The 26,819-nt window shown below is 42.8% G+C and overlaps 1 protein-coding gene across 1 annotated transcript in view; it reads right to left on the reverse strand.

Moving 5' to 3' along the window:
* Positions 1-1,344: 1,344 nt before the first annotated feature.
* The window catches only part of TNFAIP8L3 (TNF alpha induced protein 8 like 3), a 44,864-nt gene continuing 19,389 nt past the window's right edge, over positions 1,345-26,819 (reverse strand). Inside the window, exon 2 of the mRNA XM_083870751.1 lies at positions 1,345-4,346. Coding sequence (XP_083726877.1) covers positions 3,784-4,346 — 563 coding nt within the window. The 3' untranslated portion in view covers positions 1,345-3,783. The remainder of the gene's footprint in view (positions 4,347-26,819) is intronic.

Consider the following 26,819-nt stretch of genomic DNA (forward strand, 5'->3'; position numbering starts at 1 on the left):
ACAGTGACTGGATCAAACCTTTGGGTACCAGGAGGCCTCACTGTTCTACTGCAGTGTGCCCTGTGAGTTCTGGACAATTGGGAGTCAGCAGGAATGTGATTGGATCAGTATTTCAACTGTTTTGTCAACTTCTGCCTCCTTACCTCAAACACACTGGTAGGAAAACTGGAGGAAATACAACATGGCAGTGTGAGGCAGGATGTTTTCTTAGATACAGACTAAATCTGTTGGATTATATTACTTTCTGCTAAGTATTCCCAAATCCTCCTCATTCTCTAAGGACCCAAAAGAGTAAATTTGTGTAATGGATGGCACTATCTTGAGGGCTTCCTGTATTTGCAAGTAGGTCATAAATGACACCATTTAGAAACCAGAAATGATGGTTTCTAAATATCAGAAAAATGTTTCTCTCCTGTAGAGTCCCACCGGTAGTTTTTCAGCATAAAAAGCTGTATTATCATTTTCTGTGTGGGTAAGACTGTGCGTGGTCTTTTTCTGGCATTGATTTATGTAAAAACAAAAATAGATCTGCTCAAGTCATCCAGTTAAGACTTGCTTTTTTGCATTTCTGTTGCTGTGGTGAAACTTAATTGTGCTTTACTGCTTGGTTCTCTTCAGGGCCAGCTATTTCTGTGCATGTCTCTGAGAGTGTTTCTCTAGCACAAATCAGATCCCATGTTCAGTATGATGTGCAGCTCTGTGGCACAGGCACCATATCATTAACATGTCAGAAGTGGTCACTCCCATGAGAGTTTCTTGAACATTAGCATTCTTGTCTTTATATAATAAAGTTGGCAGTGATGAAGCAAAGAATATTGTGTCCTGCCATGATGTGATTCATAAAATTAACCTGACAGCAATGTTCTACCAGCAGGAAGGCTCAAAGCACCACTTAAGGAGATTGCTTTAAACTTTGATTTTAAGGTAGTGGTCAATTTTCTTTTTGTGCCAGTATTTCATTGCTTTCAGTATAATTGCCATGTGAGTTGTTTGCAAATCCTGAGCTCTTTCAGCCCAAGCAGTTTGCCTTTTCTGGGAATAAGGACAGGAGAATAAATGCTTGCTGTTAAAATGTTCTGGTAGGTTCCAGCATCCCCATGTTTAGGACAGGGCTGGGAAATCTGTCAGGAATGTGTCTTCCATCTACTTTTAAGTCACATCAAGCTAAACTAGGCTGAATATATCATGGGAAACCCGCAAGAAGGTCCTTGGAAGAGTGAGATTCTGGCTTATGGTACCTGCTCTTTTGCTGCTGAGTTGTGCTTGTGATACAACAGAGGTGGTAGGATAAATAAATCAAAAGGAAACAGAAAGGGCAGTAATCACACATTTTTAATCCACAAATGTGATAATACATAATATATTTAAGGTGACCTGAACATTGCCCATATTTTTGCAATGTTGTTACATACCAAGCTACAAGTACAAAAGTAAACAATGAATATACAGGATATGCAAGTATGAGAAATACTTGAAAACATATCTTTCCTTAAGGCTACTCAGATTATTTTTAAATAAAACAACAGATGTTCAGCTGGTGTGTTTAAAATACCAGAGTCTGAATATTGATACTTGAAACACACAAAAAGTCACAAATACAGGATATCCCTTTCCTTTAGACATCTTGAATGTTGAATAATCTTTTTCTGGCTTTAAAAGAAGAACTTAAATTTGTTTGCCACAAATGAAACACACAAAATCTGACATGTGCACTGGGACAGGAGCGTTGGATACAAGAAATACTGTTCAAAAGCATCAGTTGACAAGTACATGCCTGGAAGAAATGCAGGTAATGATGCAGGTAAATATGGCTCTGCAACTGGCTGAACTTGCAACCCCAAATGTTGCTGTCTCATTTCTGCGTTGCAAAGGAGTTTTCCATCTTCTTTGTGACTAAATCTACTTTTAATGGTCAAAGGAAATACATGGGGGAAATTTGCACCATTAAAAACTGTTCTGCCAATGTCTCATTTTTACTGTGCTTCAAATGAGTTCTCCTGGGAACAGGTAAAAATTCATCTAGGACAACCCAAGTGAGTACATGACCTGGGTATGTGTATTCTCAACTGTATAAAGGTATGGCAGTAAAAACTGTTGCTGCAAGAGATAAAATATAGTTACTCTGCAGTAAGGAAAGACAGAAGGATAAGAATTTTGAACAGTTTTTTTTCTCAATACCATAGTATTCAAGAATTTATTTAAATGAGAAACATTTTTTTTCTTATCCTAAAGTAATGAGTGATCAACATGTAAACTTCCTGTAGAGAGAAATGGCTTTCGAATGGCTTTCAAATATATTTTCTTGTCTTTGTCAACTTTTAGATACATGCATCTCTCTATCATAGCATACATGATATGGAAGGTATTACCCCCAGATGATGGCACTGTCTGCTCTCTGTGTCAGCTGAAAGGACAGGCTTCCTGATACTGCAGTGTCAGGAGAGAGAAGTGAGTCTGGAGGATAAGATGGAGAGGACAAGGAGAGGAGAGATTTCTGAACATGTGTTTTTTTTCACTCTGGGTCAGTCTGCACCTACCCAGGCTCTGCAAGTGGCAGCCAGAGCATCCACTCTGCTCCCTCATTCCCTGTGTCCAACTATGACTGTACAAAGCCCACTCTTTCTTGGCAAAATGTTTTCTGCTTGAAGACATCACTATATTTTGTTTCAAAAAAACCCCGAGAAAATTCACTGAAAACATTCTGAACAAAAACTCACTCCAGAAACTCACCAGAGTCACTAAGGCTGTTCTCTTTTGACTACTGTGGATATGCTACACTTGGAGGCACTGCATGAAGAGTGGATGGGGTTCCTTTGTATCCCACCTCTGATATACTGTAGGCACAAATGTCATGGGTACATTAAACCAAAAGGCTGAATATTTTCAGGATCAGGGGTGTAAATGTTGGTGTCTCAGGTGTGCTGCTCCTCACAAGGGCCATTTCAAAATCTTCATGAAAAGGACTTTGTTCTGTCAGGCAGAACAGTAAGAGCAGCACAACCTTCAGTCTGAACTCACCTGATGTTACCCAATACACAAGCCCTGAGAGCGGGGGAACTGCTGTACTACATCTATCTTTGAGCTTGAACCACTGAGCTGCTTTTCAAATTAAAATGAAACCTGCTTTCTGTTGTTAGCAGGTATAAAACTAAACTGATGAAACTGTTGCTTCATAGAGCAGATCTTTAGATTTTTTCCCGCTTCAGTTTGTATAAATTTTTACTCTCTCTTTAGGTTTATATTCCATGTAAAATCAGAGATGTTTTCTCATATTGATTCCTGATCCTTTTGAAAGGAGTGAACTTAATCCATTACAGCCCTACTTTCTGTCAAAGCTTTTTCAGTTAGAGTGGAAATAATAAAAATATACGCACCAAGGGCCTTGGGGGTAAATTCCATGCATTGCTCTTGCCTTCATCTGTCTATTTTTACATAGCCATGCATCTGAGTTTACTTTCTGTTCACATGTTCAGCCTTGAACACAAAGCTAGCGAGATCACGGTGAATAGCAATCTGTGTCTGAACAACACGCATCAGCAGCCTTGTTCACTCTGCTCCTTGAAAAAGACTGAATTATCTGAGCAAAACATTAAAATCGATAGCCTTCTGATTTAAGTTTTCCACTTCATCATGAGCCTGGTGAGCACCTTCTGGGCCCTGCTGGGGACTGTAGTAAGACTGATGGGAAGGAAAGCTTGCTTGCCTACCATGGCTTAGGAAGGGTGGCCAGTTCTAGAGAGAAGTTTTTTTTTTGGTTGGTTTCTTCTTCCTCTGAGCACAGTTTCAAAGCACCTTCTCATCGAGCAGTTTGTTGATGCCGTTGCAGATCTTTTTGAGGTAGGGCCGGCACTCCCCGTCCAGGCTGTAGAGCGCGGACAGGAACTCCACGTCCGCGAAGTGGTTGAAGACGTGGTTGATGCGGCCGTGGGAGCGTGCGGTCAGGTGCCGCCCCACCAGTTCGTGCACCAGGTCCTTGCACTCGTTCAGCAGTTCTGCCAGCACGTTCCTGTCAAAGGTGTACTCCACCTCGTAGAAGCTGACGATGGTCATGGCAGTTTGGTTCAGCTTCTTCCTGAACTTGTCCACGATCTCCAGCTCTTCCTGGTTGAACTGGTTATTTCGGTAGAGGATCCCGATTTTTATCGCCACTTTGATCAGGTCTTTCATGATTTTATGGGCTTCCTTTTTGTTTCTGGTGTGTTCCTTTGTTACTTTGTACAGCTCGTCGAAGATTTCGCTGCTTGTGTCATCGATTAGCATGTTAGCCATGGTTTTGGTTGCCATTTTACTCAGGATCTTTTTCTGGGCTTGCAGTGCAAGATTCTTGGAGCTGAAGTAATCAGGACCTGGTTTGGGATAGAAAAATAGGGAGATGTTAATTTTATTTGGTGAATTATTTTTGCAATCAGTTAAGAAAAGTAGTGCCTGCATGTTTAACTGAGACCTTGCATGTGTCACTGACCAGAACAGTCACAACTGCAGGAACACTCCCAACACACTATTAGCAGATATCCTTATTAGGGTTCCACACATCCATCTTTCAGGTCTTGCTGTCACTGAGGGCTTTTGCTTGCAAATAAAGAACAGAATATTCTGGCAGGGAATCTATATGCTGATTCTGTGATAGTCTTTTAATTCTGTGGTGCAATATGAAAGCTTTTCTTGGCAGAGAGATCTGCTGAGATGTTGTGGTTGAAATAACACATGAAGTATCAGAGACTTCAAAAGGAGATAGTGACAAGCTATATATGAACCCTCAGAGTTACACTCTGATCATTGGGAGGCACTGTTGTTCCATGGTTAGGCTCAGCAGATTCACAAGCATAGATCTATTTTGCCTTAATCTGTAGTATCAATGCCTTCCCCTTTTGCTACCAATCTGCAAAATTGTAGAATACGACTTTTATAAAGTGTTGGTGCTTCAGTGCATGTGGTTCCTGTCAGACAAAAATATCTGAGCTATTTGCTCCATATTTATCAAACAAATGCTTGGGATTTTTTATCTTTTACTCATATCTGCACATTTCACTCAGCAGAGCACCCAAACACATGGATGGCTACTGCTGGGCTTTACCCCATGAGCTTCTGTAATTCTTGGTCGAGATTAATTCGACTTTCCTCTGTTCTTCACATCAATGCTGGCTTCTAACTGACCCTCTGTGGACAAAGCAAAGGAAATATGGATATGAAACAATTATCCAGGCTAATTCTGGGGCAGCAAAGCCTCTGTTGGATCAAAGGGCACTTTATCATTGCAGCCAGGTGGTGATGAGGGTGTGTGTCTGGGGAGGACAGCCAGTGAGCTTGGAGTGATGGCAGTGTTTGTTCCCAAACACCTCCCTTGCCTTTCCCCCACATTTCCCCTCTGTCTGTGCTCCTGCAAAGGAGGTGCCTGTGTGTCCCTGCCAGCTGGGGACCTCACTCTGCTCACTGGGACACCAGAGCCTTGGCTGCTCCCAGGGGCATGGAGGTAACCATGTCCTTCACCAGCTGCTGGGAAATCAAACCACTAAGAGATTAAAAATGACAATAAAAATCAAATCTTCCAGTACTTATTTGATTGTGGAGACTGAGTGAGTCTTGAAGCTGGTGGGGTGAGTTCCAAGGCCCTTTCCAGCCTTCAGCACATGAGTGTTGTCACTTCCCCTGTGCTCCTTACACCCTCATGCCAGGAAAAAGGGGTGCTGGCTGCCAGTGCTCACTTGGAGTAAGTTACACTGAATTTAAAGTCCTCTTTTTAATTCTGATTTTCAAGTTGGCTGGAATATTAAAGTTGTCATCATTGTGTGCCACAGCTGTACTGCTGAGCAATGTTAAAGAGTAACATTTAATTTCAACTGAACCACCACCTGGAAAAAATAATTCAATGTGCTTAAAAGAATTGCCTGTCATTTGGAGAGAAAATTGTGGGGCTGAGCTGCTGTCTGGAGGAAGTAGGAAAAACTGTGATTTAATCTAAAAATGATAAAACCAGGATGAAAGCATTCTTTCACTTAGCAGTACGTGGGTATATAAATAGTATCCATGATGAGTAATTATGTGCATTTGACACACTGAAATGGTAGATTGTAAGTGTCTGTTTCTGTAGTAAGGGCTTGCTATTAATCAAGTGGATGTAGTTGATCAGTACCTGGTTTGATCAAAAACTGAAAATAATTGCAGTAGATTTTTAGAATATTAATTTTATTGAAGTTCATGCCACTTCAGGCTCGTGTCCCTTTGCCCAGGTGAGAGCCCAGGTGAATCCTGTTGTGCTTGGCCCTGCTGCAGGGACAGCTCTGCAGAGCTGCTGCAATTCTGTGGCTCAAAGCAGTCGGAGTGAACAAAACATCCCATCATACACCCTAGTGAGCTCTGGGACCAGCAGAGCCACCAGAACCTTAAATACAGACACATGCAGCTGCCCTCCACCTGGGTGATCTCTGAGACAAAGCTGGATGCTAAATTAGCACATAAAAGCCTCAAATGAACTTTTCAGAGGAGAGGGTTGTCCAGCACAGAAAGCACAAGTGTGATACAGGTCTGTGTGTCCAAAGTTCTGTCTCTTATGCACAAAAATGAGCAGTGGGACCTTCAAACATGGGTCTCCTTGCCGGGACACCCCTGGGTTTGGTAGGTCAGACAATGATCCCACAGCTCCCGGTGAAAGCTGCAGGCTGTGAAAGGGGCAGCACAGCTGGAAACCATCGGGCCAAGTTTAACTGAATGTTAAGGCTGGAATGCTTTTCCATGGCGAGCCCCAAGAGCGGGATCTACTATTTAACAACGTGAGACTGAGCTCTTCCTCATCTTTCCAAAAGTAAAACAAAGAAAGGTGTTATTGCACTGCTGCTGTGGCTCCCTCCCCACTTTGTGCTCCTGCCTCTCCATCCTATCCTTCCATGGCATCTGCAGCCCCCCAGCCATGCCAGCCCCCAGAAACCAGGCAGTCCCAAATCCCTTGTGCACACTCCTTTCCCCTGACTCTCTGTGCTGCTCTCTGCACTCTGTAGGAGCTGGGAATTAGTTTCCCCACGGTGGCTGCCATGTGCTCCATCCCAGTCAGCTGCAGCAGGCAAAAGAGGTTCCAGTGGGCATGGGCAGAGCCTGGTGGGACACAGATTGTTGTGCACTGTGGTGTCTGTTAGATGCAGAAGCTTCAGCTGCTTCCACGGTCCCTTCACCCTGTCAGTGACAGGCACAGGAGGAGGTGAAGGGCAGCATTCCACCTGCCCCAGCAAGCTGCCAGCCTGGGCCCTGGGATGGGCACTCTGCAGAGCCTCCAGTGCCCCAGGTCCTGCTGCGGGGCTCAGACAATGTGTGTGGGATGGGGAGGAGGCAGACAGCAGCCATCAGCCCACTTGTGCCTCCAGACAGCAGCGTGAGGGCTCCTCACAGAGGGCTTTGCTTTGATTCAGGGTGTGTGCAGCTTTGCAGCAGCGTGTGCTGGAGAGTGAGAGAAGCTGTTTGGATTGATTGTTTGGATTCCTGCCTCCAACATCACGCTGCGCTCAGACACCCAGGTGACGCCTTGCCTTTCAAAGATCACAAGCGCTTAGCCACATGATTACATACAGCCTTTCGTGGGGACAGCGTGTTTACCGTGGCAGCCTTTTCTTACTGCAGCACGTTGCTCACTACACAAAATACATCTTCACCTCCTACATACAGCAATTCTATTTTCTGCTTTCTTTCATACAGCAAAACAAATCAGCAATGGCATTATAGTTGCTATTAGCTTTCAGGAACATTTCACCAAGGCTAAAAATGAAAAACCACCCTCCAAGCATACTCCTTTGTTGGGTAGTGATTAGCTTCCATTAGAGAAAATCTGACATCTTAGTTTTTACTAAAGAAAGGGCCAGTTATGCTTCAGATCTGTTCTCACCTTCTCTCTGTCATCTAGAGAGCTGTGTATGATAAAAGCTGTTTTAAAAGCTCCTTGTGATGGGGTTGATCCCACAGCAATCTTCCATCCCTGTGGAAGTGCAGCTCCCCAGCCCTGTGTTTCCCCCTGTGGTGCCCATGGAGGGGTGGTGAGTGCCCAGCCCTGGGCAGGAGGATGGGGAGAGGCTCCCTGTGCCCAGGGAGTGCTGTGGTCAGGGCAGGACACCCCTCCCCACCAGTGACCACCCAGCTCCTGGCACGCAGTGCTGAGCACGACAAAGATGCCTCACATCCCCTAAACTTAATAACACGATTGCTTAATAACAGAGTTGCTTAATAACAGAAGTGCAGAAAAAGTTTGGCAACTCCAGCGAGCGGATGTAAGAGTTTTATATTTTAGGAGTTTTCGAGACTAAAATGCAAGAACATCTGTAATATTCTCCAAATATTTTGATTGCAGATGGCTGTACCAAGTACAAAATGGTCAGAACGAAATGCTCAGCAATACTATTTTTATGTAAATCCACATTCAGCCGCTCTGTACAAAACACGGCAAATCCAGTCAACCAGAAGATGCTCCCACTATGGTGAGGAGGGATAATGGTCAACAATTGCTGGAAGCAATTATGAGGATATGGAAACCAGCCTCCTGAGCAATGAATCCATTTCCCTCCCAGTCAGCCACTTAGTCAAAGCTGTAATACCATTTTGCAGCCAGGGTATTTTCTCCTCTGGCTAATGGCTGAAAGTTGAGTTGAAGTGAACTCTGGAGGGAGTGTGGCTTCACCACAAAAATGGAGAGAGGAGGAGCTGATCTGAAGGGTTTCTGTGGACATTGTCCAGTGCATTTTTAATTGTATCAGCAGGCTGGCTGGAATTTCACTTCACACTGGGAGCTGTTACCCCAATGCCTGCTGCAGCTTGTCCTGGGTGATCAGTTGCCTCAGCCCCTGGCTTCACCTGCTCCAAAGTGAGACACACATGCAGCCTTTGCCTGAAATTCCACTACACTGAGTGTAACCCCAGCTCCCAGCAGTCGGGGTGGTTGTGTTTTCCAGCCAAGGAGTGCCTGTGGTGGAGCTACTGAGTAGGCTTGAGAGCATCCTGGAGAGGTGAGTGGAGCTGTTTTAAATTAAAGGTCTGAGCTAAAATCACGAAGAGGCTGCAGGTCTGAAGAGGGTTCCCTCAGCTTGGCAGGACTGGGAGGTGATGGGAACCAGAAAAGGTTCCCTGCATCTGTCCCCCAGCTGTACTGGAAGTAAGCAAAGGGCTGAGTCTTAACTGAACAAGATGGAAATGCATAAGAAAGTAGAGCTGATGAAGAGGCTGAAATATTTTTAATACCCCTGAATCTTCACTTTTAAAATGCAGCACAGCTTCTGCAGCACAAGACAGGTTTTAAGGAGTCAGCAGTGCTGTTGCAAACGTGGGCATCCCTCCAGCTGCCAGCAGTTGCTCAGGCTTGTGGGAGAACGACCAAGCCAAGGGCCAGGCAGGCTCTCAGAGTCTGTCACAGTCTGAGATAGCTGGGTTGTGAACACTGCTGTAGCAAAGTGCTGTTTTAATGACTTGTGTGACCCAATTTGAATGCACCTGTGTACTTTAACTTACGGATATACTGATATATCTACCCCTCAGCCTGGAGAGTCTGGGAATGGCCAGGAGGCAGTTGGATTGTAAAGCTCTTGCAGTGGATATCTGAATGGTTAATCCAGCATTGCTGCTGGTGTTGATCATTTACTGTGTTGCAGCTTGTTTCTTCATAACCTAAAGATTTGTCTGTAATGGCTTCTTTTCTTGACATAAATAGAAAAAAAATCTAGTTGCTTAATTTCCATCATTCAGGCAAAATGTGAGAGGAAATGAGCTGCAAACGTGTGTTTTATTTATCCAACAAGTCTCACTTACATGTTACAAGACTGATTAGAAATGTGAACTGCGGGACTTTGGATTTCAAAGTAGCTCTAAAATCAGACAGGAAAAAAAAGTCCAGTAAAGCCACTTGTCCTGTAGTGTTTTAGTCCTGAGCAGCCCAGGCACGAGCTCTGAGTGTGTGTATTACTCTTGGACAGCTACAGGATCACTGCAGAAGAAACATTCAGTGTTTCCAGTAACTTTAAGCCAAGAAATCCAGTGGAGCAGATGGAATACATCAGCTTTCAGGGAGGGCCAATTTAAACACGTGTAAGCACCAGGGGCCCAGTGCTCAAACTTTAACACTTCTAAATTGTTACTGGGAGCATAAAAGGGTTGCTCATATCCGCAGTGGAACAGGAGGTTACAGACTGATAATTATATGATCCTGGGAGAATGTACCCAGTACTCAAACGTCTGAAAGCAGAACTTGGACATGCTGGCAATGGCAGCAACAGCCCTGTGCAGAGGAAATATGACTGAATGGAAAAGAAGATTATTTTTCCTTTCGGTGCTTTAGATGAGCAGCAACTATGCCACAAAAAAAGCTCTGTCTGGGAACCTGGGGACTGGAGATTCCAATGGATAGTCTTATTTCTGCTGCTGACTTGTATCTGGCATTTACTTTTCTAGTACTGTATTGTTGCTGCATACTGGAGTTGTCTTTCAATACCTGGAGGAGGTGGTGGAAGGCTGGGGGGCCCCTTCTGTAAAGAGAAGCAGAGCAGTGCAGAGTGAGACTGCTGTCCTCTGGGTAATGCCTCCAGGAGCCTGGCCAGAGGAGAGGAGCTCAGGCTGCAGTTTCCATCAGCTCTGATGGGCTTGCCAAAAAAAGGTCTGGCTGAGTTTTGCTCCTGCTGCCCCTGGTAGCTGGCTGGGAACTGAACTGCACCGCCGTGCTCCTCTCCTGGGTCTGAAAGCAGTAGCTGGCAAGGGGTGTGTGGATGAGAGCATTGTCCTAGAGCTGAGCCTGGCTCACAGGGTGGAAACCCTCCCAGGCACTCCCTTGAATATATGGCACAGCTGACACCATGCTGGGATTTTGTATGGCTGCTATTTGACACTACAAATGAGACATTACGCTTGGTCATATCCTGCAAACTCACATCCAGCTTGTGGGAGAGGAAACCACTCCCTGCCAGAGGGGCTCAGGGAGGATCATCTCTGCCATTGTGTCCCACAAACCAAAGGGCCAGAGCAGGCAGCAGCTGCTTTGGTCGGGACCCAGCCCTGGTCCAGGCTGCCAGGGACCAGCAGGGCACATGCAAGCAGCAGACACCTCTCTGAAAGTGGCCACTAAAGCTTTTAATTTCATTAACCTGATAATGTAAATCAGAACCAAAGCCTAAACCAGGCTGCAGCTCCAGGAATGGTATCTTTGTGGGATGACTTTCAAGAGTTAATTTTCAACTTTGCACCTTGTATTTCGTAGCACGGGGGGAAGCTCTGCCAAGGCAACAAACACATCTGGTTAGCTCCTGGCAGCTGGCAGTGAGTGTAAGTGATGCTTCCAGAGCACCCTGAGGTACACCCAGAGTAGGAGGAAGGCTCTGCTCTTAAGTGAACTGCTCAGGAGTTAAAGCCTGTCTGCCAGGAATGACAGTAAAACACTGGGGTGTTTGGGTTTCTAAGCTTTACTACATAACTAAAAGAGGTTTTGATAAACTGACCACTGTATTTTATAAACAGGTTTAAAGTCTTTTGATGCCAGTTTATGTTCATGGCAAAATATGTTGAAAAGAGTGAACAACCCTATCTGAGAAAAAGCTTGTTTAGCTCTGCCTGACTCTGCCAGACAAAAAAGTTCCCCACTGTCAGCAGAGTTTTGACAAGGGAAGAGTGGTTACTACCCCTTGCAATGACCTCCTCTTTATTTTGAGACAGGTGTTTATGACTATATTAATGTGGGGATTTTTAAATGCTAATTTTACTCTAGAAGACTATTTTTGACCAAAGAGGCATGGTGGCATACCCAAAACACTACAGCCAGATCATATTTAAGCATGGATAATTGACCAACCCCAGCAGCCCATGCCTTGCTGGCACTCGGGGACATCTTTAATTGGCCAGGAGTTTTTTGCCTTCAAATTGCCTGTGAAGGTTTTTTTTCCCCCAATCTAGGCTCCACAGAAAATTCTGGGCAGGAACTATTGAAGAATTTAACTTCAGCCTCTGAAACATTTCGTGTTTCGTGTCCTTTGCCTTTTCCACGATTACCACATTTATTACACTGTCCTTTCTAGAAGACACAGCAGGGAAAAAAGAAGCTATCATGGGGACTGTGTGGCAAAAATACCCAATTAGTCAAATAATTATTATCTCTATAGGAAAATTATGCTTGTTTTAATGTCTGGCCATGTAATTTTCACAACAGGATCATAATGAGTTCTTTAGTGTGTGCTAAGGGGTTGTTTATTGCTTAGAAGGGACAGAGGCTCTTGGGGAATATCAAGCATATAATGAATGATAAACAATTATCTTGTTAAGGAATGAAGGCTTGTAGGCTTCTTTGAAAGGATTCAACCATCATGTTCTTCCACACTAAAGTAACAATTACCCAGGAAAAAAAGGATTTTCTTGCCAAAGTATTGTTTGTCAGAGAGAACTTAAAAGCCATGTAAAACCTTTGAAGGTCTTGCAGCTGTCCTGTTTTATCCAGATGCAATCCTTGTAGCAGCTTCTCTTTGTCAATGATCTGTAGAACTTGCTTGCAGTGGCTCCAAACTGGCAGATTTGTTCTGAGCAAACACTTGAAGAGCTGTTTGAACATCCTGCCACTTGTACAGGTCTTGGGTGCTTTCAGTCCAGTTTCATGAACGACTTGAATCCTTGATCAGGCTGTGTATGGTTTTCATGTGTTCTTTTATCCCCTCCTCTGGCAGGGTGAGGGAGAGAGGAAGGCTGTGGAGGCATCTGTGCTTTTGTGGGGTTTGTGCTTGGCAGTTACCACAGGCACCACTCCTGGTTAACGGGAGGGTCACATTTCCCTCTGCTTCTGCAGCTCAAATGCTTTCTGTTCCTTCCAAAGAAGTCTCTTTAGCATGCAGGAGCTGGTTGTTCCCAGTAGGAACAAAATAATATGCTGTTAGTAAAGCAAGGCCCGTCAATATCAGCCCAAAATATTAAACAAGGCCTCTGTGCAATCTGTGTGCTTTAAATAGTTAAAGTGCAGCTATGAAACAGGCTTTTGGGCACTGCTTCACCATTTTCTATTTTTTCCCCCCACACATTTCTCCTCCTCTCAGGAAGAAAATTTTGAGGGTTTATTTTTGTGCCTTCAAATTGCTTGCTGTTGCACTACACTGCTCTTTCTCCGGAGATAAAACGTCCTTGCCTTTTACACAGAATAATTCTATTTTTGACTCTAATATATTAAGAATGGCATGAAAAATAACCACGTCTGTGCTCTAGGGATGTACAAACTTCCATGAGAAAGCAAGCAATTGGGACCCCAAGGGTGATTGGTCCAAAGCTGCTGTGGAACTGAGATGCCATTTCTCTGTAGCTTAACGTGAGCCTGAAAGAAAATAGGAAGGGGGAAATATTTCTGCTAAAGCAGGTCAAGGTGAGCAAACTCCAAAGAACCCACACCAGGATGCAGCTGCAGCAGGTGTCCAGCTGCTGCTGACCAAGGGGCTGTGTGAGCTGAGCTCTGCCATGTCCAGAGGGAGAGGATGGGCAGCAGCTCTGTCCCTGCAGAGCTGTCCCAGACGTGCTGCTCCCCTCTGTGGGACAAGGCAGGGAGTTTGGGGTGTGAGAAGCACAACTGGAATTCACTCCTGTTGGGTTTTGTCTTGGGTTTAAGAACTGGCAAACCCCCTGACAACAGCACTGTGTCTTCTCTGCTTGCAGAGCTCGAGTGCACTGACAAAGTGTGAGTGCTGGGCTGGGTAACACCCAACAAGGGCAGGGCAGAGCAGGGGAAAGACAGGCTGGTGAAGCTTGGGATGAGTTAATGGCATCTGTGTACTTGGAAAAAGAGGGAGATACTCTTTTATGGACACTGTGTGCTGTTGTTTTCCTAATTTGGTACTTGGTTGCTTGACCACTTGGTTTTCAATTAAGAAGGTGATGGATGGAAGGGGAATAAACCAGTGCCAGACATCAGGTGCAGCTGGAAAAACATACAGTCAGCCCCTAAATAAAAACACCAGAGGAGCTGTTAATTTCCACATTTAATTCCAGCCATGCTTCCAAACTCTGTTTATACCAGAGAACAAAGTCAAATGAGGGGAAGGTGAAGAGGACAATAATGGCAAGAAATGTCTGACAGCAGCTCACTTTCCTAAGTCAGGAGCAGACACTGTAGACTGATCACAACATGTTTAAAACTATTAATGAAAGGTTTCCTTAACCTTTTTGCATAGACTATTTATTGACTAATTTTTATTCTGTGTGTGTGTGTTTTGGGGGAGTCAATTAAAAAAAATATTTTGAAGATGCTGATCAGTGCTCACAACTCTGGAAGATGGGGCTTACAGGTTATAACCCATTTGGAGCTGCTGTTTGACACTGGGAGGCAAACTTTGCTGTTTGTACAGGGAGGCAGAGCTGTGCCATCTTACAGCTGGAAGGGTAGGACTGTGATGTGAGTGTTACTGAGCAAAGAGAGGATGTCAAACCTGCTCCAACATGAGAGCCTGGTAGGGGCATAAGGGAGCCTCAAGTGAGCCTTCTTCTATGGAGTGATGCTCCTTAACAGATTAAACAAAATAACCCCTACAAAAACCCCAAACCCCAACCTCCCCCTCAACAAAACAAACAAAAACCCTGAACCAAACAGAAAATCCCACTCAAAACACTAACCCAAAACTATTGCTAGAAGAGGCTCTGTGGATATGTATGTCTGTTACTAAAGAAATAATTTTCTGAGCCCTCCCCTTAGTTATATTGTCTATGTCACAGAATCATTACTTACAAGGTATGTGGGTGCAGTTGTCACTGTATTTATAATGGTTTTCACTCCCTCCACGAATGCAGAGGACTGCATTTGTAAAGGCATCTAATTTATCACTGACTGCAGTCCAAAATTTAGGCTCCTATTCTGAGAATGTGCAGGAGGCAAAAAAGGACTTAAACAGATCTGGAAGAGTTGCTGCAATTTGTGAAGTCATTTGGGGTAAAGAAAATGCTCTGGATTAATTCATGGCTCTTCACTGCCAATGACCCTCCTTGTGCCTCCCAGAGCATCCCTGGCTCCCTCTGCCCCAGGGCTGTGTCCCACTGCAGGGTGGGGGAGCAGCAGCATTTCTGAGCCAGGTGCTGAACTCCTGCACTTGCAGCAGGTTTCAGGTGCAGGTCCCAGCTCCAAGGTGGCAGTGAGGGGTTCACTGCTGCTTGAAACAGTTTTGTTCCATCCAGCCCCAATCAGCTGTTGATGGTTCTGCAGCTTTATGAGCCCAGCACAATACCAGATGGGAATGCTGCCTGTGCAAGTTCATAAAAGACCTAAGGGTGCCCTTCCTTTCTGAGCAAGAGCTGCTGATAGCATCAGTTTCCAAACGATGCCTGCTCTGGTTTCTTTTAACTCATTTGAAGTTTTGGGGTTTTTTTTTTACGATTTCCTTACAGACTTCTAACAGACAATCCCATTGTGGCCTTGCTGAAACAAACCCTGCTTGCTGTTTGATCATAACCACCAGGACTTTGCAGAATCCACCTACAGTCAGTTAGTTCAACGTTATAGTTACAAATGAACTAGTGGTGTTACAAGTTTAAAAGAGAAAATTTATTTTTAAATGTCATCGGCTTCTCCTTGCTGACAAGCGAAAGAGTAAATTCCTTTTCCTTGTAGTTTTCTTCAACAGAGAGGAGATTAAGCTTGTCCTATACTGAAACAGCTGGACACATGAGCACTGGAGCTCTGCAAACCTTTACAAGAAAATCTGACCTCAACCTGTCAATATCCTCGAAGCAGGGTGAAACCAATGCCTTGTTTTCTGTCTGAAAGTGCTCAAAAAGTATTTTTTAACAACAGCAAAGCTGAAACTGAAAAGACAGAAGATGTGAATACTTAGAAGAAGAGTTTGCTGTTTAGTGTTGTTCCCCAAAGAGGACAAAAAACCTAGAAGAGACTCAGTTTACTTATTGATTTGAACAATGCTTTACTGTTTGTCTGGTCATTCAAAAGAAAAGGAAAGACATTTTTACATGCAGAACATTGGGCTGTGTAGAATCCTTGAATAACTTTCTCTTTTTTTCTTAATTTTTTTTTTTCTTCTTTCCCCTGTCCCTAGAGAAGGATTAGTTGCTGGGGAGATGGCCAACCCAGATTCTGAATGGAAAACTTCTGACCAAAGGAAAAATTAATGCTGGTCAATGCAGCTGGGATTCATCACATTCTCCATCTCTTACAAGTTTTTGTGCATCTGATTTGGGATTTATTGGTAGGAACACATCGCCTTATGCCTCAGATGTGATCTATAACCTAGTTTTCCTTTAAAATGAAGTCTGATTTGGACTTAAATATATTCTTTGGGTGATCTGCTCTGCACTGCTTGTCTACAGTGTCAGGTCAAGCATCTTATCAAGATGCACAAAACACTAGGAATGAATATGTGATGAATTCCATCCCTGTGGAAAAAGAGGCACAGGTTAATATATCTATCTATTCCACACGAACCAGACCACCTGCTGTATTCTCCAGACTTGTCCTCTGCAATCCTGCCATAAAGAATGACCACTGTGGAAAACTGAAGTCTAGGCTAATGAAAGCTGAGTTTTATGGTACAAGTGAAAGATTATTTCCTTTGGAAGGACAGAAAACCTGGGAAGGTAGAATTGCAGGTCAATTCTGTTCCTCCTTGGTTCAAAATCTGCATGAATATTATTATCTGCCAAAACTTACAGTGTCTTAGTGTCTTACACCAATGAAAGAAAAAATCCTGAATTTATACTGGGAAAAAAAAAAAGAGGAGAAACCTGACTACTGGTGATGGTTTCCTTGTTGAGTTTAAACTAAATTTTTAAGCATGGCATCAGCATCTTCACAGTGAGGTAACTGACCCACACAGCATAAACAACCTGACAGGCAGAGCTCCTGCAGAGGATAAACACTAATGAAGATAGTCTGGTTTTGTACTTTTACCTTGTTCATTGTGTGTATACATATTGCAAAGCACATCATGCCAGGAGGGAAATACTGATAGCAGGGATGCTTTGCTGTCATCAATCTCTAATAACACTGTAACAGCAGTGGCTGTAACCACCCATGGTGCTGAAGTTCATGCAGAGTACAACTCTTTATTTCAGGAAAGCAGAAATAGAAAATATGCTGGAAAAGTACTGAAATGGTCAAGATAGTTCTTAGGAGGTCTGTTTCATTATTCTGAGGCATGTGAGTAACAGCAATGTGTTGTGTGGGGGCTTACATATATATATATATATATATATGCACATGTATCCTCATTATATAACACTGCAGCTCCAAGGAGTCAGGACTGAATTTGCATAGGAAAAAAACCAAAAATCACTGCCTTTGCATTAGCTACAGAAAAGCCTGACAGGACAAGCCTCAACAACAAACACAGATAAACAGAATGTGCCATCATCCCTCATGGTTTCAGTTGTGTGAAATCTCTGGGTACACCCACACTGAGTTGATCTGTGGTGATGCCCACACATGTACTGAGAGCATCCAGCTGGGGCCATGCAAAATGTAACCTCTGACTGCAGCAGCACCATCAGCCTCTGGAGAGAGGCTCCACGAGGACTGAACGTGGCCCTGGCTGATGCCAGGAGAAGGAAAAGCAGCACAGCCCACATGCTGTCACCATCCCAGCTGCCAGCAGAGCTGCTGCCTTGGGCTGGGGCTGCTGGGGATGGAACAGCACACAGAGCCAGGGCTCCCAGGGAACGCTGTGCCCGCCAGCACAAACTCAGCCCACTCAAATATCTCACACTTCTCAAGGGAGTTTGGTCAATGTGGCCCTTGCCTGATCTCCAGCATGTATTTTTAGAGTGTCTGTGGTACCTGCTGCAGAAGCAGAGGCACTGGCCTGTTACTTCTCCTTCTGGAGCCATTCTAAGCATAGGCAGCTTCTTGAGGCTGACCTAGAAAGTTTCCAAAGGCGAGTACAGTGAGTTTAGTTTATGTTATCTCTCCTGGAATCGACATGGTATTCAAAGACTGAACACCCTGTGGAACTTTCTCAGACAGACCAGCAGCCACCTGAGGGAAAACATTGCTTACTTTCCTCTTGCTGCTTTGTAGCACTTGGTAAATCCTGCTTTCCCAGAGAATTAATCTTGCATTTCTGAGGACACTGCTCCTTCTGCCTGAAGAAATGTGACAAAATCTACTTCTTGCTCTGCTCTCATCAGTCCTGTAGGAAAAAAACCTGGATTTTGCCTGATCCTATGTTTCCCATTCAACTTTTTATACAAAAAAGAAAAGTGTTAATTCCTTTCATGAAGAGGAGTTTGAGCAGTTCTGGGCCAGTTTGGGCCAGTTTGCATAACTGGTCCAATTCCCTTTAGTGGGGGGGGGTCTAAGAACCCCTATCACACACTTGTCTTGAGAAATAAGATTCCCAAGTTCCTTCTTTGGTAGGGTTTGGATTTTCCTGCACTAAGGTCTATCTGTAGTTCCTGCCTGTGCTCCTGCTGTTGCTATAGCACAACCCAGAGACACTCACATCTGAGTACACAAGGAATGAGCAGAAAGCAGAGAGCCTTTGATCAAATGAGACATTTCTGTGCTTTTAAATGGAGACAAGAGCCTTAGAAAGGAATCAGTGGATACATGCCATTCATTACTATTATTACATAAACCAAAATAATCTTGAGATTATTTATGGTTAAAACTATTAAACTATGGGTTTGCACCAGAAAGCCTAGAGTGATAATCCAGTGTCTGTGATCTGAATGTAGGTATTGCTCATAGGGAATAAACTGCTGGCAGGAACACTTCAATAAACTCTATCATCAAACTGAATGATACTTTAAAATAGTTGTTTAACTTTTACTAACAGTCATTATTCATTTAATGAAGTTTCCCAGGATGCTTTAAACTAAAAGAGAGAATGTTTGCAGCCCTCTGCATAGAGACATCACACATTACATATTCAACAGGAAAGGTCTGGAAGAGGAGCCCTTTTGTTTATTCTTATTTCCTTTTAACCATTGCTAATCTGAGCTGCTAGTCTCATGCTGTTAAACCCTATACTTTAGTATAGCTGAAGCTTCCCTTGGCAAATAACTGAGCAGCAACTGAACACAGTGGGCCTCACCTTAGTGAGCTGGGTTTGCTGCCAAGGAGAGCTGGCCAGCTTTTCTTTTCTTTTCTTTTCTTTTCTTTTCTTTTCTTTTCTTTTCTTTTCTTTTCTTTTCTTTTCTTTTCTTTTCTTTTCTTTTCTTTTCTTTTCTTTTCTTTTCTTTTCTTTTCTTTTCTTTTCTTTTCTTTTTTCTTTTTTTCTTTTTCCTTTTCCCCACCCAAGTGTATTCAAATAGGGGTTTTTTTCAGCAATCTGTTCTCCTCCTCTGGGCCTGATGCTGTTGCTGAGGTCCCCTTGGCATGGAGCTCTTCAGGCCCTGCCTTTGCCCATCTGCATTTGTTCAGCTTCTGGCAGCCTTGGTCCCTCCCTGCCCACAGGTCTCTCAGGTTTGTTTCAGGAGCAGCACCTCCCCATCACTCAGCCATCTGTCCTTCCTCCAAGCCTAAAGCCAGAAAGTGGTTTGCCACTTGCCACTTCGCAATATTTTCTCCCCAAATATCAAATACTCTCATGCTTACAGAGAAAGCACATGCAGAAGCTTTACCCTTTTGGCTGCTTAACTACCAGTGTGAAATATGTCTGTGATAAAACTGCATTTTTTTATGGCAAATGGGCTCCACAGTGAGCCTCTCAGACTCACTCCCCACTGTGTGAGCTCTCATTACCCAGTGGTGGCAGTGTAATGTTGCTTCACTGGACATTTATTTGACTTTAATACACACTGAAATCGCTTGTGGAAAGCTTTGATCAAAGAAATAAAACTCCAGATCCCAGAACTCTGTCTCTTATCTAGAGAGATAGCCCATAAATCCAAGCAGCATGCTGGAGATTGCAATATGTCTGACAAATGGCAAGAGGGGGGTAAAAATAAGAAAGTCAGCTGTCATTGTGTGTGTTCTGCTCCCATGTTCATGCTCCTGGCTGGCTGATGCATTTTCTTCTTGGAACTCACACAAAGGCAGCAGCTGAAGAGTGATTTGTATCCACTGACTTTTGGTTAAGTGAGACCATTAATGCTCTGAACACAAGTCTGTAAATGTGATGATTTGCCTCGATTTATTCAGGGCACCCCTGAGTTTCTTAATTAAGATGGTGATTATAATGATACTGCTTTGTAAACTGGTCAAATGGAGCCTGATCAATCTTGTTAACAATCTGATGGGTATGGTTTCTAAAATTCTAGAGATGCTTGACAATTGTACAGCAGTTTGCTTTATTCCAGAATAAAACTCAGTCCAACACTATAAAAAGAATGTAGCATATTTCAATATTCTAAAAGTGTACACTTGGATGTCTCAGTTTGGGCATTCCAGTAAGGGCTTCTTCTAATACAATTTAATTGCTTTTCTATTTTAGATTTACCCATAAAAGGTCTTTATTTTATAATCAATAAAACAATGTGCATTTGGAGGCAGCTTTTTTCCTTTCATTTTCTTTCCAAAGAGAAATTTACAAAAATTGAAATATTTCTTACCATAAGATGTTGTGGTAAGAAAATGCTATCAGCTCAGATAAGCTACAGAAAACAAAATATTTGAAGAAAATACTTGCATTTCTTTCTTCACAAAGGTAGAAAAAATATTGCCTCGTGGAGGAGCATTTCTGTATGGGGATGTGCCTCTGAAATAGCTGGAGATCCCAAAGGTTGCCTATAAGCAATATTTAGGACTCCATTCTACTTCCTTTTGCATAGATAAGAATTCTTTTGCTGTATTCAGAGTTTCATGAAAGAAAGTCTTTATTGACATCAGTGATAATGGTCGAAACTGGCCAGGTAAAATTATGACATCATGTACGATGACACAGAGGTTTCTTCTTCCATGATGTGCTTGGGTTTGACTCCAACCATTTCTCACCCAAAACTGACTTAATCTCCAGCAGCTCCTGTTTCCTAATTCTTTTAGGGGGAACTCATGATTTGAAGGGGACCTATCCCAATGAACCATTATGGATTTTTGTGTGCACTTCATCACCTTTCTCAGAATGTGTTTTTGTACCAGATATTTGGTGTTATTGTTCTGATTTCCCACAGCTACCAGAGCATAACCCTGCATTGCACAGTGGCTCCAGTCTGAATTGATGTCCTGAATTTAAAAAGTATGTCTGTCTCATACTCGGGCTCTCAGCCTCCTCACTGGAGACTGAATCAGCAAATGAAGAGAAGGACTATTTTCTGATTTCTCTGAGTTATGTTTATTTTTCACTATGACAACTTCTCAGAGAACAAGCTGAAATCTTACTGTGTCTGCTCTTGCCTCATTCTTTTTTTTTTTTTTTTTTTTTTTTTTTTTTTTTTTTTCCCCACCACAAAATAATAGAAATCATCTGGAATATGGGGAAATAATTTATGTCAATGGCCAAACTTAGGAGTGACTTTTAATGACACTACCTTTGCTTTAGAAGTAAAAAGACCACAGACATAGGTCAGTAAAGCAGTAAATGAAAAAAAAAACAGCTTCAGAGATAGGAATGGAGAAATGTGTACAGTGGATGCTTTAAAGCCCCTGGAGTTTTGAAATACAATAGGCTAATTCCAACAAACTCTAATGATTTTTAAGATCTCTGAAACTCTTAGTTCTATGTAATTTCTTGGCTGTCATTTTTATCACGTAGGCTGGTTAATGCATTTTGGTTAAATATGGGCAACAATAATCACACTCTGTTCTTCCAGTCCTGCTTGTGCAATCTTTCCCCCTTTCTTTGTTGTACAAGGAAAATGGACTTTCATCTTCAAAGCTTTACGTGGGACTGGGACCTTTAAAAGATTCCTTGCAAAGTTCGCAACGTCACATTGCAGCACTCTGATGAATGAGCTCCAGAGAGTAAAGCTGCTGGGTCTCCTTTCCCTAAATGAGATGTGCAGAAATGAAATGAACACTCCAAGTATTGGTGGCACAAAGTCACCCTTTTGAGGTCCTGTGACAGACTGAGAGGGGTTGGTAACGCCAGCAAAGCCACCCCCACGTAAAAATAAGTGAAAAATATAAAATCTTCTCCTTTGAACAGCTGCCATAAGGAGCCTTTTCTCCTCAGTCAGCCCTGACTAACCCACTGGAGTGGGAAGAAGTGAATGAAAAGACGTTTCATTCTCCATTGCCAGAGCACAGCTCCAAGAACAGTGCTTTTCAGCAGTACCCTGATTAGAATGGCTCCGGGCTCAGGGGACTCCCTGTTGCCAGCCTTGGCACCTTGCTGATTTTCAGCACTATTTGTTACTTTTTTTAAACCCAAAGCCAGTTGAAACTAATGAAAACACGCTTCTTTAACAGCCAGGGATTTCGCAGCCAAGCTCTGCTTAAACTTACTAATGTAAATAGCTTTGTCATTTTATAGGGAATGTTCTGAGTTAAATGAGCAGACCTTACTGGGAAATTGAATTAAAAATATTGATCCTCCCCCTTCCTCATATCTTTCCAAATATGCCCTAAATTTTTGCCAGTTCTAAGGTGACCCTGTTCATGCAATCTAATGTTTAATAGCTATATTGAATAATATCCCAAAGATGAGTCAGAGCATGGCTGAAATTTGCACTGAAGTAATAGAAAAACATAACCTCTGAATCAAAAATAATTTGTGGTCTTTCCTATATCCTCTGTCCCAAGGTACAGAATCAGCCTCTGAAATGGTTTGCTTTTCTTTAAAATAAGCTAAATCCTTTGGTGTGCACCAGCACAGTTCCACCTGCACTGGCAAACTGGTCCAGTTCTACACCCAGTGAGGGAGCACTCCCCTCATCAGATTTATTTTTAATAGGTTGACTGAATAACAATAACCACTCTGCATCTAATGAGACTTAGGACAAATACTGTGCCTTTATCTACTTAATGCAGTTGAGAGCAGGGAAAATCACAAGTTATGGGCTGTCTCTAGCATTCATATAAACTGGAATTATTAAGCTATTTTGACAGAAAATGTTGGCTGGCTGAAATACTGTTGGAAGTGCATGTATTTTTTCTAAAATTCCTCGTGACTTCCTATCAATCTCCCAGGTTTTCAGCTTGATTTTGGCAGAAAAAGTGAATTGTTCCCCCATGCACTAGGGAATCCAGCTCAGTGCTCCTCTTCAGACTAACAGAGCTGATACTGACCTTGGTCATGTAGACGTGGTTTGCTTTTGGAAAAAAAAAACCCAAACAAAGCCATGAAAACAAACCAAAAACCTCAGCAAATCTGTGTGTATATATATACATATTTATGCATGGATATGTTACATACTTTTTTTTTCAGGAAATTTCTCATTCTCAATGACAACACAGCACCACTAGATTTTGCAGCACAAAGACTGCCTTTTAATCAAACCTAATTTTGCATATACTTATGTAGATGTCCCTAATGATAATTTCATCTCTGTCACACCATAGGACTGGTAATACTAATTCTTTCAGCACGTTATTATTGTTTCAGTTGTTATTGTTACCTGCTGTCCAAAGCCTTTCTCATTTCATAGGAGAGCAAATGCATTTATTGTGATATCCCACTTCTAAAATACAAAACAGAAAATTTATTATCATAAAATGTTCTCTAAATGCGTGAAGCATGAAAGGAACAACCCTATTTCTCATACACATTGAAGGGTTAAATCACATCCTTTGGGAGCACTGTCGCTTATTAAAAAATTATTTACGAGTTGAATTGTATCACTTCTAAATATATAAAGAGTTGGGATGGCTTCCAGCAATTATTAAAGAAGCCAGCCAAGTAATGTTTTCCAATTAAATCAGACTGAGTTGTTTGTTTGGATTTTTTTTTTTTAACTTCTCAGTGTCCTGTGTTCTTGTTTCTGTTTTTTCATTATTCAAACAGACAATGTATTAACCTTGTGCAATCAAGTCTCACACGTCTCCTCTTTGCTCTCCTTTCATGTGCTGGTGAGCAGTAGGAGTCTCTGCAGGTGCTCACTACATGAAAAGTGTCTTTCTTGTCCCTATAAGCGCTGCTGCTGCTGGTGCTTCAGTCCTTGCTTTTATTTAGAACCAGTTGTTATAGAAAGCTTCAAAGCTTGTAACTTCTGATAGCTTATTTATATTTGTAATGTTCAATCTTTGATAACGACTGTGTCAGAAAACCTGAATAAAGAGTGCAGAGCTGAAAGCATCGACTTCCATGGCTGTGCCTGTGCAGGGCAGGTTATACAAAGAGACAGATGAAAGCCCATGATGTCTAATTTATTAGCAGGGAAATAAAGAACAAAATAATTATAAAGAAAAATGCTGAACAACAAGAACAAAAAAATCACTAAGCCCTAAAGTACTCCCTTTCCTCCTTGCATTGGCTGAAGCTCAGATGTTTACAGAGAGGTCATGCACCACTACTCACGTGTGGTATCGCACTGGTACCAGCTCTTGATAGAGAAAAAATCCCCCAGTTCTCCCAAGGTTTATTTCCTGGGTGAAGCACAAATAGAGAGTCATATCTTTATATCTTCTAGGCTGAGTCCCAGACTGTAGACCTGGAGGATATACCCAGACCACAGCAGCCCATGAACTTTTTCCAAGATGTCTGAGAAAAAGGAAATTATGAAAACCTAGTCAAGTCTTTATAAGCCTAAATTCACTGTAAGCACTCTGAACTGAAAAAAAATTACATAATCTGCAAAATTAAATAGAACACTGAAAACACTGCAGTAGACTATTGAGTACTTATTCCTTGGGAGTGCTTATTCCTTTCCATAGCTGGTTATAGTCATCGTTGCTGCAGAGTTCACTTTGTTCTGTGTTGAAGAAATATGTTAGCTCTGAGCACATAGGGCTGCCTTTATTGCTGGGATTGGAAGTTTGCCACTCAAAGATCTAATCAGAATTGTTTATTTTTTTTTTCAGAGCTCTGGAGTAGATAACAAACACATTTGGGTATCTGGCATATTTATTTAGCTCTGTTACAGGTTCATCTACTCACCCATGATCATTTACAAGACTTAAGTAAAGACTTCTTCTCATTAATGCTGGAAAATGAAACCAGCTTGTGTAACTTGGAAAAATGATCTAAAATGATGGAAATTATTCTTGGATGAGGAAGACAGAAATAGCCCAACACAAGTGCATTCTGCAGTAGGAACAGTTGAAACAGCAGCCTATTTTGTGCTGTGCCTTTTACTGATTCATTTCTAGGGTCGTTCTCTAAAAAGAATCTACAGTTAGTGGGGCTGAAGTGCTGCTTTCTGTCAAGTGGAAACTGAGTGGCTGTTCCACAGCCTTTTTCCAAAAGCTTCCTTTGAAAGCTGAAACACTGGAGCACAGAGATGTGCCAGAGCCTGCCAGTGGGAATGCAGGAATGCAGTCCTTGCCCAGTGTCTGTAGGTCCTGCCAGCTCCTCCCTTTTCTGCTGTGACACTTCAGATGTTGCAATGGTGGCTATTGCTGCCCATGCCATACACAGGAGCTTCAGCCAGAGGATTTGGGAAGCCAAATCTGTTTGTCACATGTCTGCATCTCCACCACCCTTTCCAAGAGCATCCCAGAAACAATGATGTGCAGCAGTCCTGCAGGTAGAGCAGGGCTTGACGCACACTCTCCTTCCCACAGAGTGGAATGGCCCTGCCACACTGCCTGGCCATTAAGGGATTGGTACTTCCAGACCTGTCTACTGTTTCCAATAAAGGTTTGTTTGGGTTGGTTTCAGGACCCCAAGTGCTCTGGGCACAGAAGTACCACGTACATTGATGCTGCAACCATCTCTGTGTGGGAGACCATACAATGGCAGCTCTTCCTGAGAATGTCTTCTGCTGACAGAATTCAGGTAGTGAGTGATGTGCCCTGGGCAGGGTTTCTGACCATGTGCAGAACATCCCTGCTTTTCTTTTACATTGCACAGCCAGAACACCAGAAACCCCAGGGAAATGCAGTCCTGAGGAGCAAGTCAGAAGAGAGATGGTGTGTGAGGCATCAGCCAAAGAGCACTCACAAGACTATGGATGAGTTTGTCCTTATTGGAGTTGAGCTACTCCAACTCATGGTTAGTTTTACTCACAGACTAGTCCCATTTAAAAAATGTAAAGCCACTCTGCCAGGCCCAGATAGGGCTGTCAGTCCCTCAAGTAACATCCCTTATAACCAAATGGTGCATTAGATTTGGGAATTGGCAACAAAACTCACCATCCCACTGAGCTAAACACACCTCACTACATTTTCACAGTGACATTCAAAGAGTAATAAAGTACTTCAAACACAATGGCCTTAAACAGATTTCTGTGGAATGTCCACTGTGCTTCTGAAAACTGTATTCTCCCCAGCCAGCAAGCTTCTGTGAAACTCTTACCAGCCACGATCCACCACAGATGATCTGTCACTGCTAAAATTGAAGATTTTCTTAATACTAGATTATTTGAGGGCAATAAGATATATAAAGAATCCCTGTAGAGCTCTTTAAATTGCTGAAGACCAACACAAGCCCTCAGCAAGATACATTCTTCAGTCCTTATTGAAGTGTATCTTATGAGTGTCTTTTTTACCCATATGAATTTCACAGTCTGAGCTGGGATCAACAGATGAAGGAGTGGGAGAAAGGGAAGTTTTATCCCAATTCCACCCCCAGTTCTGCTCAGTTCATTCATTTCATTATGTGCTCCTGGCTGCACAGTGGATCCTCCTCTCCTGGGTCAGGCTGCATCCACCCCTGCTTTAACCTCTTTCTGCCCCAGTGACAACAGCTGCTTGTCCAGCTCATGTCCAAAATAGCTCTGGGCTGCTCCAAAAATTACCATAGCTTCTCCTCTGGGGCACAGCCAGTGTGGCCTCACTCAAACTATTTATTTACAATACATCTTAAAAGCCCTCTGACATCCCAATCAGTAGCAAAATGAAATAAACATTGATTTCTTACAAGATG

Source organism: Zosterops lateralis (genome assembly GCF_965231275.1).
Source record: "Zosterops lateralis genome assembly, chromosome: 13".
NCBI lineage: Eukaryota > Metazoa > Chordata > Aves > Passeriformes > Zosteropidae > Zosterops > Zosterops lateralis.